This window comes from Hylobates moloch, unplaced genomic scaffold (genome assembly GCF_009828535.3).
Source record: "Hylobates moloch isolate HMO894 unplaced genomic scaffold, HMol_V3 SCAFFOLD_14, whole genome shotgun sequence".
Lineage (NCBI taxonomy): Eukaryota > Metazoa > Chordata > Mammalia > Primates > Hylobatidae > Hylobates > Hylobates moloch.
The window spans coordinates 51,823,652-51,840,219 of record NW_026652289.1 but is presented as its reverse complement, the minus strand read 5'-3'; the positions used below and the strand labels follow the sequence as shown (position 1 = coordinate 51,840,219).

Here is a 16,568-nt window from a genome sequence, read left to right as displayed (position 1 = left end):
TAGCCAGGTGTGGTGGCATGTGCCTGTAATCCCAGCTACTCAGGAGGCTAAGGCAGGAGAATCACTTGAACCTGGGAGGCAGAGGTTGTAATGAGCCAAGATCGCATCACTACACTCCAGCCTGGGCAACAGAGCAAAACTCCATCTCAAAGAAAAAAAAAGATCAAGTCAGATGTAGCAAAAATTCAAGAATCTGAGTTCAAATGGATTACAAGGCCTCAAAGCAAACCTTACCTTACATTCGACCACACTCTGATCTGATTCGCAAGTTACATAGATTTCATCTACTGCTCGGCGAAGATTGTCAAAAAGAAATGCCCAGTATCGAGCTCTTAGATCAATTTTCCGAGGGTGCCTTGTTTTAGTGGGACTTTTATCAAAGTGTTTATCTCCAGTCGTAGATGATGTTATTTTACAGTCCACTGCAGTACTCTGGTGAAGTAAAATAAAACATGAAAATAAATAAAAAGGGCTTCCAGGGATTGGATTTTTTATAAAGATTCAATCAACTACAAATCAAAACCACTCCAGAAATAAAAAGCATCTGTACTGAACATGTATGGACGTTTTTTCCTATCATTATTCTCTAAACAATACAGTCTAACAACTATTTACATAACATTTACATTGCATTAGGTATTGTAAGCAATCTAAAGATTAAAGTCTATGGGAGGATATGCATAGGTTATATGCAAATACTATACCATTTTATATAAGGGACTTGAACATCCAAAGATTCTGATATCCACGGGAGATTGATATGGTTAGGCTTTCTGTCCCCACCCAAATCTCATCTTGAATTTAATCTCCATAATCCCCACATGTAAAGGGAGAGACCAGATGGAGGTAACTGAATCATGGGGGCGGTTTCCCCCATGCTGTTCTCATGATAGTAAGTTCTCACAAGATCTGATGGTTTTATAAGGTGATCTTCCTCACTTCGCTGGGCAGTTCTTCCTGCCACCTTGTGAAGAAGGTGCCTTGGTTCCTCTTCCCCTTCTGCCATGATTGTATGAGTTTCCTGAGGCCTCCACAACCATGCTGAACTGTGAGTCAATTAAACCTCTTTCCTTTATAAATTACCCAGTCTCAGGCAGTTCTTTACAGCAGTATGAAAACGGACTAATAGAGATCATGAAACCAATCCCCCATGGATACTGAGGAACAACTGTATATTATAAATCAACTTAACATATCTCTCGACCCTCTTCATACACTTCTTAAAGTATGTATTATTACCTCCACTTTACAGATTAATAAATTGAGGTTCAGAGGCTGAGTTGTTCAAGGTCGCATTGCCACAGGAGACCATCTTCTAGTTACAGCTCTACAATTATACTGCTGGCTTGCCATTAGACTGTTGGCCGAGGTTCAGTGCTGACAGCTCTTTACCAGATATTCCAGACCACCTCATTTCTTTCTATATACCGTTCAAAGTTAAAATTAACTTAGGAAGTTTCCTGAATTATACTTCCTTCCCAAAGTTTTTTTCTACATTGATCAGCAAAGGACTAGCAGCTTCCTGTGAATCCAGACTCTAATCTTATGAAATTATCAAAACTACTGCCATTCATCCCCACCTGTTTATGAATTTATCATACATCCATAAATGTGGTATATATGTATAGCATTCATAATCATAAGTAATTATAATCATAAAGTATATCATTCAAATATTTTACCATCCTTGCTTATAATGTACAACAGGCAATAATGCTTTGGGGTTAAGCTGTTTCTATCATTACGTGTGACTGCTCTATCCAAGGCTTTTATTTACAAAGATTCTAGAAGGGCAGAAAATATATTTTATAAAGGGTTTTTGAAAACATAGTTATAATTTAATCATCACGACAAGCGTAAAGACAGGACAAATATTACTATTCCTATTTTGTAGATGACAAAACTGAGGCTCAGACTGAATTTCTTGACAAAGTCAAAAGAATGACAGAACTGAAACTAGAACTCAATTTTTCAATTTCTGCTCCAATGTTCACAGAGCGTTTGACATGCATCTAGCAAACAGTAAGTGCCCAAATAATGTAAGGTATGATTATCATAAGAAAGACAAAAAGGAGAAAAAACACGCTTGTAGAAAAAATGTGCATAAACTAATGGCAATAATTGCCAACTTTGCGAAGAAAGGTAGAAAAGACACATCAAATAACAGAGGCTAGACAGGCACAGTATTATACACATGTAGTCCTAACTACTCAGGAGGCTGAGGCAGGAGTATCACTTGAGCCCAGGAGTTTGAGAACAGACCAGGGCAACACAGTGAGACCTTAAATCTCTCTTAAAAAAAAAAAAAATCATAGAGGCTAGTTAACTAGTAGAGAGTTTTAAAATATAGGGCTCTAATTACTACTGACAAAAAGAATAGCAGTGATAATAACAATTGCACCAGCATCTAACATTCACGATATACTTGCTATGTGCCAAGCATTGCACCAAGTGATTTACATATACTTCATTTAATCATTGAAGCAATTTTATATTACCAGTACTAATATTATCTCCATTTTACAGAGGAGGAAACAGGTTTAGCTAAATTAAATTATACCCCCAAGCCTCACGTTAACTTAAGTGACAAAGCCAGAATTCTTAATCGGGTAACTATACTACTACTATGGCTTACTATGTCTAACTGCTTCCCAAGACAATCAATAAATGACAAAACAATCTAAACTTGCAAGAGAAGTCACACACAATTGGATTCCATGAGGTAATAGTGTTTTAATCCAGGACTTTTGAGAGAAAAAAACAGAGGAAAAAAAAAAAAAGACAGGCCAGGGAAAGAGGGAGGAAGAAATTGAGACTTCTGACTCATCCCTCTCTGAGAGGCTCATCGGCTTCCCTGAGAATCTGAGAAAACCTATGGACCTATCCCCCAAAAAATGCACGTGTATGACATTCAACATATATTTTCTTCATATTCACAGACTCCATCTTCAACCTCAGATTAAGAAGCTCTCCAAGAAAAGAGAGAAGACCCAAATAAATAAAATTAGAGATGAAAAAAGGAGACATTACAACTGATACCATAGAAATTCAAAGGACAGTTTGTGGCTACTATGAGAAATTATATGCCAATAAATTGGAAAATCTAGGGAGAATGGATAAGTTCCAAGACACATACCACCTATCAAGATTGAACCATAAAGAAATCCAAACCCTGCACAGACCAATAACAAGTAACAAGATCAAAGCCATAAAAAAAAAATCTTCCAGTAAAGAAAAGCTCAGGCCCTGAAGGCTTCACTGCTAAATTTTACCAAACATTTAAAAAAGAACTAGTACCAATCCTACTCAAACTAGTCCAAAAACAGAGGAGGAGGGAATACTTCCAAAATCATTCTATGAGGCCAGTATTATTCTGATGCCAAAATCAGACAAAGACACATCAAAAAAAAAAAATACAGGCCAATATCTTTGATGAACATTGATGCAAAAATCTTCAACAAAATACTAGCAAACTGAACATGTTCAACATTTTCAACATTACATTAAAAAGATCATTCATCATGACCAAGTGTCCCCAGGGATGCATGGATGGTTTAACAATATGCAAATCAATCAATGTGATATCATATAACAAAATGAATAAACATCACACAGTCATTCCAATGCATGCTGAAAAAGCATTTAACAAAATTCAACATCCCTTCATGACAAAAACCCTCAACTACTGGGCATAGAAGGAACAGACCTCAACATAATAAAAGACATTATGTGACAGACACACAGCTGGTATCATACTGAATGTGGAAAAACTGAAAGCCTTTCCTTTAAGATCTGGAACATGAAAAGGATACCTGCTTTCACCACTGTTACTCAAAACAGTATGTACTGGAAGTCCTACTTAGAGCAATCAGACATGAGAAAGAAATAATTGGAAAGGAAGAAGTCGAATTATCCTTGTTTGCAGATAATATCATCTTATATTTAGAAAAACCTAAAGACTCCACCAAAAACTATTAGAACTGATAAACAAATTCAGTAAAGTTGCAGGATACAAAATCAACATACAAAGACCAGTTGCATTTCTACATGCTAACAGTGAACAATCTGAAAAAAAAAAAAAAAAAGGTAATTCCATTTACAGTAGACACAAATAAAATTAAATACCTAGGAATTAAACAAAGAAGTGAAAGATCTCTACAATGAATACACTGATAAAAGAAATTGAAGAAGACACCAAAAAATAAAAAGATATTCCATGTTCATGAATTGGAAGAATGAATGTTATTAAAACGTCCATACTATCCAAAGCAATCTACAGATTCAATACAATCCCTATCAAAATACCAATTACATTCTTCACAGAAATAGAAAAAAAAAATCCTAAAATATATACAGAACCACAAAAAACCTAGAATACCCAAGGTTATCCTGAGCAAAAAGAACAAAACTGGAGGAATCACATTACCTGACTTAAAGTTATACTAAAGAACTACAGTAACTCAAACAGCATGGTACTGGCATAAAAACAGACGCACAGATAAATGGAACATAATAAAGAACCCAGAAAAAAAAATCCATACACCTACAGTGAACTCATTTTCAGCAAACGTGCCAGGAACATGCACCGGGGAAAAGACAGTCTCTTCAATAAATGGTGCTGGGAAAATCAGCATATGCAGAAGAATGAAATTTGACTTTCTCTCACCATATACAAACATCAAATCAAAATGAATCAATGACTTAAATCTAAGACCTCAAACTATGAAACTACTACAAGAAAACATTGGGGAAAATCTCCGGACACTGGTCTGGGCAAAAATTTCTTGAGTAATATACCCCATAAGCACAGGCAACAATGCAAAAATGGACAAATGGGATCATATCAAGTTAAAAAAAAAAACTTCTGCACAGCAAAGGAAACAATCAACAAAGTGAAGAGACAAACAACAGAATGGGAAAAAATATTTGCAAACTACCCATCTGGCAAGGGATTAATAACCAGAATATATAAGGAGCTAAAACAACTCAATAGGAAAAAATCTCATAAACCAATTTTAAAATGGGCAAAAAATATAAATAAACATTTCTCAAGAGAAGACATACAAATGGCAAACAGGCACATGAAAAGGTGCTCAATATCACCGATCATCAGAGAAATGCAAATCAAAACTAAAATGAGCTATCATCTCACCCCAGCTAAAATGGTTTTTATCTAAAACACAGGCAATTAACAAAAGATGGAGAGGATGTGGAAAAAAATGGAACCCTGGTACACTGTTGGTGGGAATGTAAATTAGTATAACCAATATGGAGAACAGTTTAGAGGTTCCTCAAAAAAACAAAAATAGAGCTATCATATGATCCGGCAAACCCACTGCTGGGTATATACCCAAAAGAAAAGAAATCAGAATATCAAAGAGATCTGCACTCTCATGTTTGTTGCAGCACTGTTCAAAACAGCCAAGATTTACAAGGAAGTGGCCATCATCAGATGAATGGATAAAGAAAATGTACATATACACAATAAAGTGCTTGCTATTCAGCCATAAAAAAAAAAAATGAGATCCTGTCATTTGCACTAATATGGATGGAACTGGAGGTCATTATGTAAATGAAATAAGCCAGGCACAGAAAGACAAACATCACATGGTCTCACTTATTTGTGGTAGCTAAATACCATAACAATTGAACTCAGAGAAAATAGAAGGATAGTTACCAAAGTCTGGTAAGGGTAGCAGGGGAGTAGGGAGGAAGTAGGGATAGTTAATGGGTACAAAAAAATGGAAAGAATGCGTGCAGCAAACCACCATGGCATATGTATACCTATGTAACAAACCTGCGCATTGTGCACATGTATCCCAGAACTTAAAGTATAATAAATAAATATTAACAAATAAAAGGATAAAAAATACAAAAAAAATGGGAAGAATGAATAAGACCTAGTACTGGGGAACACAACAGGCTGGCTATAATTTAATTGTACAGTTTCAAATAACTAAGAGTGTAACTAGATTATAATATAAATGATAAATGTTCGAGGGGATGAATACCCCATTTTCCAAAAGGTGGTTATCACACACTGCATGCCTGTATCAAAGTATCTCATGTACCCCATAAATATATACACCCATTATGTATCCACAAAAATTAATTTTTAAAGCAGTTCCTCAGCCAAGTGCAGTGGCTCACATTTGTAATCTCAGCACTTTGGGGGACCAAGATGAGAGGACTGCTTGAGCTTACAAGTTTGAGAACAGCCTGGGCAACATAGCAAGACCCTATTTCTACAAAAAATGAAAAAGCTAACCAGGTGTGGTGGCACACACCTGTAGTCCCAGCCACTCAGGAGGCTGAGGTGGAAACTGCTTGAGCCCAGGAGTTCAAGGCTGCAATGAGCTATGATCATGCCACCACACTCCAGCCTGGGAAACAGAGCAAGACGCTGCCTCTAAAAACATTTTTTAATTAAAATTTAAAAAGAAGCTCTCTCCCTGTATTTTGCAGGTTTTTTAAACTATCTGAAGTACAAAAATAAAGACTTTTTTTTTTTTTTTTTTTGAGAAGGAGTCTCACTCTGTTGCCCATGCTGGAGTGCAATGGCGTGATCTCAGCTCACTGCAATCTCCGCCTCCCAGGTTCAAGTGGTTCTCCCACCTCAGCCTCCCCAGTAGCTGGGATTACAGCCATCATGCCTGGCTAATTTTTCTATTTTTGTAGAGATGGGGTTTTACCATGCTGGCCAGGCTGGTCTTGAAGTCCTAATCTCAGGTGACCTACCCACCTCAGCCTCCCAAAGTGCTGGGATTACAGGCGTGAGCCACTGCGTCTGACCTAAAAGATTTCTTTTTTTTTTTTTTTTTTTTTTTGAGACAGAGTCTCGCTCTGTCGCCCAGGCTGGAATGCAGTGGCACAACCTCGGTTTGGTTCACTGCAAGTTCCGCCTCCTGGGTTCATGCCATTCTCCTGCCTCAGCCTCCCGAGTAGCTGGGACTAGAGGCACCCACCACCACGCCCAGCTAATTTTTTTGTATTTTTAGTAGAGACAGGGTTTCACCGTGTTAGCCAGGATAGTCTCAATCTCCTGGCCTTGTGATCTGCCCGCCTCGGCCTCCCAAAGTGCTGGGATTATAGGCGTGAGCCACTGCGCCTGGGCAAAGATTTATGTCTACCTCTTCTGAGATAATAGTTTATTATATGTGTATCTAAAGGAACATTAAATAACACACTCAATTTGTCAGTTCATATATCTTAATATGTAATTTTTAAAATATAATATGTACTTAAAAATCTATCAACTGGTTTTTTAGTAATTTTTTAGCACACCACAGCCACCATACAGACAGGAGTGCAGCCCCTCCTCCCTAGGAACCCCTACCCCTACTCTTCACTAGGCAGGGCCCATGGCTCATGAATGCAGAACAGTCACCCCAGCCATGGCTGAGCATACCCACAGGTAGTGACACGGAGTTTCCCTGGGAAGAGGCTCCCAAAGGCATACGACAGCCCCTTCGCCACTGCCACAGTAATAGTGCTATCCCTCCTGCCCTTGGACTGGGGAGGACACAAAGAGCCTAAGGGCTACACTCAAACTTACAGTACATCACAGCAACCATATGGAGAGGAGACCAACCTCTCCTCCCTGCGAGCCTTCAACTCCCTGCTCCCCAACAAGCAGAACCCCAAGCTCATGCCAGCAGTGCAGCCGCCCCATCCCAGTGGCTGAACACCCTCAGTAACAGTGGCTCCACATTTCTTGGAGGTGGAGCCCCTAGGGGCAACCAAAAGCCTCTCTACCACAACCTCTGCCATGGAACAGTACTTGCTACCTTCAGGCTAACAAAGAAACGAAGACCCAAAGTGCCTTATCCACACCTTCGACAAACTGCAATCAACCCAAGGAGAGAAGGCCAGTCTGTCTCCCACGGGTCCCACCCACCCCCTGCTCATCAACAGACAGGGAACCCCCAGCTTGGGCCCACAGCACAGACCCTCCATCCTGTGATGCCACTGCTAAAGTCCCTTCCTCTGCTGGCTCCAAGTTGGGGAGGAAACATCACCCCAGAGCTGCAGTGGGCAGCCTGGGAGCGTCAAGCCACAATCTAAAGGCAGTGGGAGAGGAACCCACATTTGACAGCATTGAGAGGGAGCAAGGTTACAACTGTGAGGAAACCACACGACCAAGGAAGAAGCTATCAACTGACCAATATACTTAAGCACCACCTACTGGATCACATCCCAGAGCTTCAACACCAAAAATACGCTGCTGCATTAGTCCGTTCTCACACTGCTACGAAGAAATACCTGAGACAGGGTAGCTTATAAAGGAAAGAGGTTTAATTGACTCACAGTTCCATATGGCTGGAGAGCCCTCAGGAAACTTACAATCATGGCGGAAGGCAAAGGAGAAACAGGCACCTTCTTCACAGAGTGGCAGGACAGAGTGAGTGCTAGCAGGGTAAATGCCAGATACTTATAAAACCATTAGGTCTCATGAGACTCACTCACTATCACGAGAACAGCATGGGGAAAACCACCCCTGTGATCCAATTACCCCCACCTGGTCCCACCCTTGACACATGGGGATTATGGGGATTACAATTCAAGGTGAGATTTGGGTGCGGACACAGAGCCAAACCATATCACTCACATACCCATCCCCATGAAATCAAACAAAAGAAGTCAGCAACAAATGAAGGCCTTGCACAAAGCTTCAGTCCTACGAAAACATCCAGCATAGAAGTCTATTAATTACTCAAACTACACTGCAGTTAAAGGGACACCCACACTCAGAGAAAAGAACCAATGCAAGAACTCCAGTAACTCAAATGACCAGAGTGTCATATGTCTTAAAATGACCACATCTGTTCTTTAATAAGGGTTCTTAACCAGGCTGAGCTGGCTGAAATGACAGAAATAGAATTCAGAATATGAATAGGGCCTGTATTCCCAGCACTTTGGGAGGCGGAGGAAGGAGGGTCATCTGAGGTCAGGAGTTCAAGACCAGCCTGGCCAACACAGTGAAACACCATCTCTACAAAAATAAAAATACAAAAATCAGCTGGGCATGATGGCAGGTACCTGTAATCCCAGCTACTCAGGAGGATGAGGCAGGAGAATCGCTTGAACCCAGGAGGTGAAGGTTGCAGTGAGCAGAGATTGCGCCATTGTATTCCAGCCTAGGCGAAAGAGCAAGACTCTGTCTCAAAAAAAAAGAAAAAAAAAAGAGAGAATATGGACAGGAACAAAGATCATCGAGATTCCGGAGACAGGCAAAACCCAATCCAAGGAAACTAAGAATCACAATAGGACAACGCAGGAGCTAAAAAATGAAATACCCAGTATAAAAAAGAACCTAATGGATCTAACAGGGCTAAAAAACACACTAAGAATTTCACAATGCAATCACAAGTATTAACAGATTAGATCAAGCTGAGGAAAGAATCTCAGAACTTGAAGGCTGGCTTTCTGAAATAAGACTGACAAAAATAAAGAAAAAGGAATGAACAACAAACCTCCGAGAAATGTGGGATTGTGTAAAGAAGTCAAATCTATGAATCACTGGCATCCCTGAAAAGGATGCGGAGAAAACAAACGACTTGAAAAAATACTTCAGGATAGTATCCACAAAAATTTTCCCAACCTTGATAGACAGGCCAGCAGTCAAATTCAGGAAACACAGAGAACCTCGGCAAGATTCTACACATGAAGATCAACCCCCAAGATATGTAATCATCAGATTTTCCAAGGTTGAAAGAAAAAATATTAAAGGTAGCTTTAATAGAGCGAAAGGGCAGGTTACCTACAAAGGGAACCTTATAAAGCTAACATCAGACCTCTCAGCTACAAGGCAGAAGAGACTGGGGGCCTATATCCAACATTCTTAGAGAAAAAAAATCTTCAACCAAGAATTTCATATCCAGCCAAACTAAACTTGCCAAGCAAAGAAGAAATAAGATCCTTTTCAGACAAGCAAACGTTGAGAGAATTTATGACTACCAGACCTGCCTTACAAGAGATCTTGAAAGCAGCACAAAATATAGAAAGGAAGAACTGCTACCAACCAATACAAAAACACACTTAAATACATAGACCAGGGACACTATAAGGCGCCCACACAAACAAGCCAGCATAATAATCAGCTAACAACAACATGATAGGATCAAATCCACACATATCGCTAACCTTGAATGTAAATGGGCTAAATGCCCCTGCTTAAAAGGCACAGAATGGCAAGTTGGATTAAAAAAAACAAGACCCAATGGTATGCTGTCTTTAAGAGACCCATATCACACCTAAAGACATGCATAGGCTCAAAATAAAGGGATGAAGGGAAATCTACCAAGCAAATGGAAATCAGAAAAAAAGGAGTGGTTACAATCCTAACTTCAGACAAAACAGACTTTGGGCCAACAAAGATAAAAAAAAAAAAAGACAAAAAAAGGGCATTACATAACGATAAAGGATTCAATTCAACAAGACCGAACTATACTAAATATATATGCACCCAACACAGGAGAAGCACCTAGATTCATAAAGCAAGTTCTTAGAGACCTACAAAGAGACTTAGACTCCCACACAATAAGAGTGGAAGACCTCAATACTCCACTGGCAGTATTAGATCAAGACAGAAAATTAACAAAGATATTCAGGGCCTGAACTCAACATTGTACCAAATGGATCTGATAGACCTCTACAGAACTCTCCAACCAAAAACAACAGAATATACATTCTTCTCATTGCCACATGGCACACATACTCTAAAATCGACCTCATAATTGGACATAAAACAATCCTCAGCAAATGCAAAAAGAACTGAAATCATACCAAACACACTTTCAGACCACAATGTAATAAAAATGGAAGTCAAAACTAAGAAAATCACCCAAAACCATGCAACACATGAAATTAAACAACATGCACCTGAATGAATTCTGAATAAATAATGAAATGAAGACAGAAATCAAGGAGTTCTTTGAAACTAATGAGAACAAAAATACAACATACCAGAATCTCTGGGATCCAGCTAAGGCAATGTTAAGAGGGAAATTCATAGCACTAAACGCCCACATCAAAAAGTTGTAAAGATCTCAAATTAACAATCTAACATCACAACTAAGAGAATTACAGAAGCAAGAGCAAATCAACCCGAAAACTAGCAGAAGACAAGATATAAACAAAATCAGAGATGAACCAAGGAAATCAAGACATGAAAAACCTTTCAAACGATCAATAAATCCATGAGTTGGTTCTTTGAAAAAATTAATAAGGCCACTAGCTAGACTAATAAAGAAGAAAAGAGAGAATATCCAAATAAACACAACTGGAAATGTCATGTTACCACTGACCCCACAGAAATAAAAATAACCATCAGAAACCACTATGAACGCCTCTATGCATACAAACTGGAAAACCTAGAAGGGATGGATAAATTCCTGGACATATACTCCCTCCCAAGACTGAACCAGGAACAAACTGATTCTCTAAATGGACCAACAATAAACTCTGAAATTGAATCAGTAATAAGTAGCCTACCAACCAAAAAAAGCCTAGGACCAGAAGGATTCACAGCCAAATTCTACCAGATATACAAAGAAAAGCTGGTACTATTCCTACTGAAAGTATTCCAAAAAAATTGAGGAGAAAGAACTTCTCCCCAACTCATTCTATGAAGCCAGTATCATCCTGATACCAAAATCTGGCCGAGACACAACACAAAAAGAAACTTCAGGCCAGTATCTTTGATGAACATTGACACAAAAATCCTCAACAAAATACATGCAAACCAAATTCAGCCGTATATTAAAAATCAAGTAGGCTTCATCCCCGGGATGCAAGGTTGCTTCAACATAGGCAAATCAATAAATGTGATTCATCACATAAACAGAACTAAAGAAAAAAAAAAACACATAGTTATCTCAATGGATGCAGAAAAAGCTTTCAATATAACTCAACATACCTTCATGTTAAAAACTCTCAATAAATGAGGTATTAAAGGAACATACCTCAAAATAATAAGAGCCATCTATGACAAAGCCACAGCCAACATCATACTGAAAAGGGAAAAGCTGGAAGCACTCCCCTTGAAAACTGGCACAAGACAAAGATGCCTTTTCTCACCACTCCTATTCAATACAGTATTGGAAGTGCTGGCAAGAGCCATCAGGCAAGAGAAAGAAATAAAGGGCATCCAAATAGGAAGGGAGGAAGTCAAAATATCCATTTGCAGATGACTTGATTCTATGTATCTAGAAAACCCACAGTCTCAGCACAAAAGCTCCTTCAGCTGATAAACAACTTCAGCAAAGTTTCAGGATATAAAATCACCGTACAAAAGTCATTAGCATTCTTCCTGTAATCCCAGCACTTTGGGAGGCCAAGGCAGGCTGATCATGAGGTCAGCAGATCTAGACCATCCTGGCCAACATGGTGAAACCCTGTCTCTACTAAAAATACAAAAATTAGCTGGGCATGGTGATGCGCACCTGTAGTCCCAGCTACTCAGGAGGCTGAGACAGGAGAATCGCTTGAACCCAGGAGGCAGAGGTTGTGGTGAGCCAAAACCATGCCACTGCACTCCAGACTGGCCACAGAGCGAGACTCTATCTCAAAAAAAACAAAAACAAAAAAAGTCATTAGCATTCTTATACACAACAACAGCCAAGCTGAGAGTCAAATCAGGAATGCAATCCAATTCAAAATTGCGACAAAAAAGAATAAAATACCTAGAAATACAGCTAACCAGGGAGGAGAAACATCTCCACAGGAAGAACTACAAAACACTGCTCAAAGAAATCAGAGATGACACAAACAAATGGAAAAACATCCCACGCTCATGAATAGGAAGAATCAATATCATTAAAACAGCCATACTGCCCAAAGCAATTTACAGATTCAATGCTATTCCCATCAAACTACCAATGACATTCTTCACAGAATGATAAAAAACTATTTAAAATTCATGTGGAACCAAAAAAACGCCCAAATAGCCAAGGCAATCCTAAGTTTAAAAAAAAACGCGGCCAGGCGCAGTGGCTCACACCTGTAATCCCAGCACTTTGGGAGGCCAAGGCAGGCAGATCATGAGGTCAGGAGATCGAGACCGTCCTGGCTAACACAGTGAAACCCTGTCTCTACTAAAAATACAAAAAAAAAAATTAGCCAGGAGTGGTTGCAGGTGCCTGTAGTCCCATCTACTCGGGAGGCTGAAGCAGGAGAATGGCCTGAACCCAGGAGGCGGAGCTTGCAGTGAGCCGAGATCACACCACTGCACTCCAGCCTGGGTGACAGAGCAAGACTCCATCCCCCCCTCCAAAAAAAAACCCTAGAGGCATCAATGCTACCCAACTTCAAACTATGCTATAAGGCTACAGTAACAAAAACAGCATGGTACTGGTACAAAAACAGACACAAAGACCAATGGAACAGAAGAGAGAGAGCCCAAAAATAAGGCCACACACCTACAACTATCTGATCTTTGTCAAAGAAGACAAAAACAAGATATGGGGAAAGAACTCTCTATTCAATAAATGGTGTTGAGATAACTGGGTAGCCATATGCAGAAGACTGAAACTAGGACCCTTCCTTACACCACACACAAAAATCAACTCAAGATGGATTAAAGACTTATATGTAAAACCCAAAGCTATAAAAATCCTGGAAGACAACTGGCAATACCATCCTGGACATAGGAACATGCAAAGATTTCTTGACAAAGACACCAAAAGCAATTGACACAAAAGCAAAATTTGACACACGGGATCTAATTAAACTTAAGAGCTTCTGCACAGCAAAAAAAAAAAAAAAGTAACAACTTACAGAATGGGAGAAAATTTTTGCAAACTATGCATCTGACAAAGGTTTAATATCTGGCATCTATAATAAATGTAAAATTTACAAAACAACCCCATTAAAAAGTAGGCAAAGAACACAAACTCTTTTCTAAATAAGTCATACACGCAGCCAATAAGCATATGAAAAAAAGCACAGTATCACTGTTCATTAGAGAAACACAAGTCAAAATCACAATGAGATACCATTTCACACCAGTCGGAATGGCTATTACTAAAAAGTCAAAAAAAATAACAGATCTTGGCAAGGTTGTGGAGATAAGAGAATACTTACACACTATTGCTGGGAGTGTAAATTAGTTCGGCCATTATGGAAAGAAGTATGGCGATTCCTCAAAGAGCTAAAAACAGAAATACCATTCAACCCAGCAATCCCATTACTGGGTATATTACTAGAGGAATATAAATCATTCTACCATAAAGACACATGCACGTGAATGTTCACTGCAGCACTATTCACAATAGCAAAGACATGGAATCAACTTAAATGCCCATCGACAACAGATTGGATAAAGAAAATTTGGTACATATATATGATGGAATACTATGTAGCCATAAAAAAGAACAAGATCATGTATTTTGCTGGAACATGAATGGAGCTGGAAGCCATTATCCTTAGCAAACTATCGCAGAAACAGAAAACCAAATACTGCATGTCCTCACTTATGAGAGCTAAATTATAAGAACTCATGAACACAAAGAAAGGAACAGCAAACAGAAAGGCCTCCTTGAGGGTGGGAGAAAAAAGAGAAAGAGGAAAAATAGCTATTGGGTACTAGGCTTAGTACCTGTGTGATGAAATAATCTGTACAACAAACCCCCATGAAACGAGTTTACCTATATAACAAACCTGCCCATGTAACCCTGAACCTAAAATAAAGGTTAAAATACATATACATATATAAGAAATATATACACGTATATGTGTATATATGTGCATATATAAGTATATATCTTTATATGTATATATTAAAAACATACATATATGTATATATTTTTAACCTTTTTTACATATATATGTATATAAAATCATTCGTGCCTTTGTGTGTGGGGATGGGGGATTCTTTGTGAACTCACAATGATATCATGATTAGAAGCCCATGTTTTTCTCATATGAAATTTTATTTTATATAATACATACTATATACTTAAAAATATAAAAATAATTGTCCAAAAAATCAAAAGTTAGCCAGGCACAGTGGTGTACACCTGTGGTCCCAGCCACTCTGGAGGCTGAGGTGGGAGAATTACTTGAGCCCAGGAGGTCAAGTGATTCTGTGAGATGTGACTGTGCCACCGTACTCAGCCTGGGCAACAGTGAGACCTTATCTCAAAAAATTAAATTAAATTAATAAAATAAAATAACAACATATGAAAAGTTCAGAGAAAATAACTATGGATTAAAAAGCTAACTATAATTATGCTAAACACTTTCAAAAGATAAAGTAGGCTTGTGTTCTCCAAAATTTTATTAGAGCAATTTAAAATTTTTGTAGTCCAAATATCTTTACTATCCTACAACCTAAAGGCATCATTATATCAAGAAAGAAAATCATAAAAGAACTGGCAAACATGGAAGGCATAGCAGAGGAGCTAAGAGCATAAACTGTGGAAATTAACCGCTGAGGGCTGAATGTAGTGGTTCATGCCTATAACCCCAGCACTTTGGGAGGCCAAGGCAGGTGGATCACTTGAGGCCAGGAGTTTGGGACCAGCCTGGCCAACATGGTGAAACCCTGTCTCTATTAAAAATACAAAAATTAGCCGGGCATGGTGACACATGACTGTAGTCCCAGGTTCTGGGGTGGCTGAGGCACGAGAACTGCTTGAACCCAAGAGGAAGAGGGTACAGTGAGCCAAGATCACGCCACTGCACTCCAGCCTGGGCAACAGGGTGAGACTGCCTCAAAGAAAAAAAAAGTTAAAAAAAAAAAAAAAAAGAAAAGAAAAGAAATTAACTGCCTGGGTTCAAACCCTGGCTGTATCATTTACTAGCAAGTTACATGCCTTCTCTCTGCCTCAGTTTCTTTTTGTAACAAAACTTCAATGTAAGTGAGGATAACTGTAATGCTTACATCAAAGGGTATGAGAACCAAATAAATCAATATCTTTAAAGTATTTAGTACAAGTCACACTGATTACTATAAACACGTTTTTAAAAAGTACATTAAATTTTTATTTAGATAAATATTCAAATCCTGCTACATAAGATTTTCATAATTTATAATACATTCAGAAATTGAAATTAAAAGTAAATAAGTAAAAAAGTTATAGATGCTGTACCTGTTTAGTAGTTTTATGAGTGCCTTGAATCGTCCTCTTAGATTTTCCACCAGTTTGACATTTAGGTTTTCCTTCAAGGCAAGAAAAAAAATAAGTATGTAGATCTACAGAATGAAAGATAATATAAAATTGAATTAGATAATGTAAACCTAAACTACGCAAATCATTCAGGCATACTAACATTTAATCTCCTTCCAGAGACCACAGCATAGTACAGTCTGTTCATGGTCAATATAAACCGATATAATTAAAACAACAACAACAACAAATTTTCAAAGTCCCAGAGACTGCTATTATTGAATACCTTTCTCTGAATAGGAATAAATCAACATCTTAAAGAAGTCAGATACTCTGACAACTTTTAAAAACAAAGTCTAGTTACTGGTACCCCTCAACTTCTATATAAATCTGGAAATAGTTCTTTAAGTTCAAATTTCATTTCAACAATAAAATTAAGACTATATGTTTTCTATATAA

The 16,568-nt window shown here is 38.5% G+C and overlaps 1 protein-coding gene across 7 annotated transcripts in view; it reads right to left on the bottom strand.

Moving 5' to 3' along the window:
* Positions 1-16,568, bottom strand: part of SCAPER (S-phase cyclin A associated protein in the ER) — a 591,234-nt gene that overhangs the window by 528,377 nt on the left and 46,289 nt on the right. For 5 of the 7 annotated variants that reach the window (XM_058428046.1, XM_032176146.2, XM_032176149.2 and 2 more), the window contains 2 exons: positions 16,092-16,162; positions 235-432 (listed from right to left, as the gene is read on the bottom strand). Coding sequence is in view for 6 of the 7 variants with exons in the window: in XM_032176146.2 (XP_032032037.1) it covers positions 235-432; positions 16,092-16,162 (269 nt within the window). In the remaining variant the exon portion in view is untranslated. Of the gene's footprint in view, positions 1-234; positions 433-16,091; positions 16,196-16,568 lie in introns of all 7 variants that reach the window. The other 2 variants (XM_058428043.1, XM_058428044.1) reach the window with 1 other exon arrangement.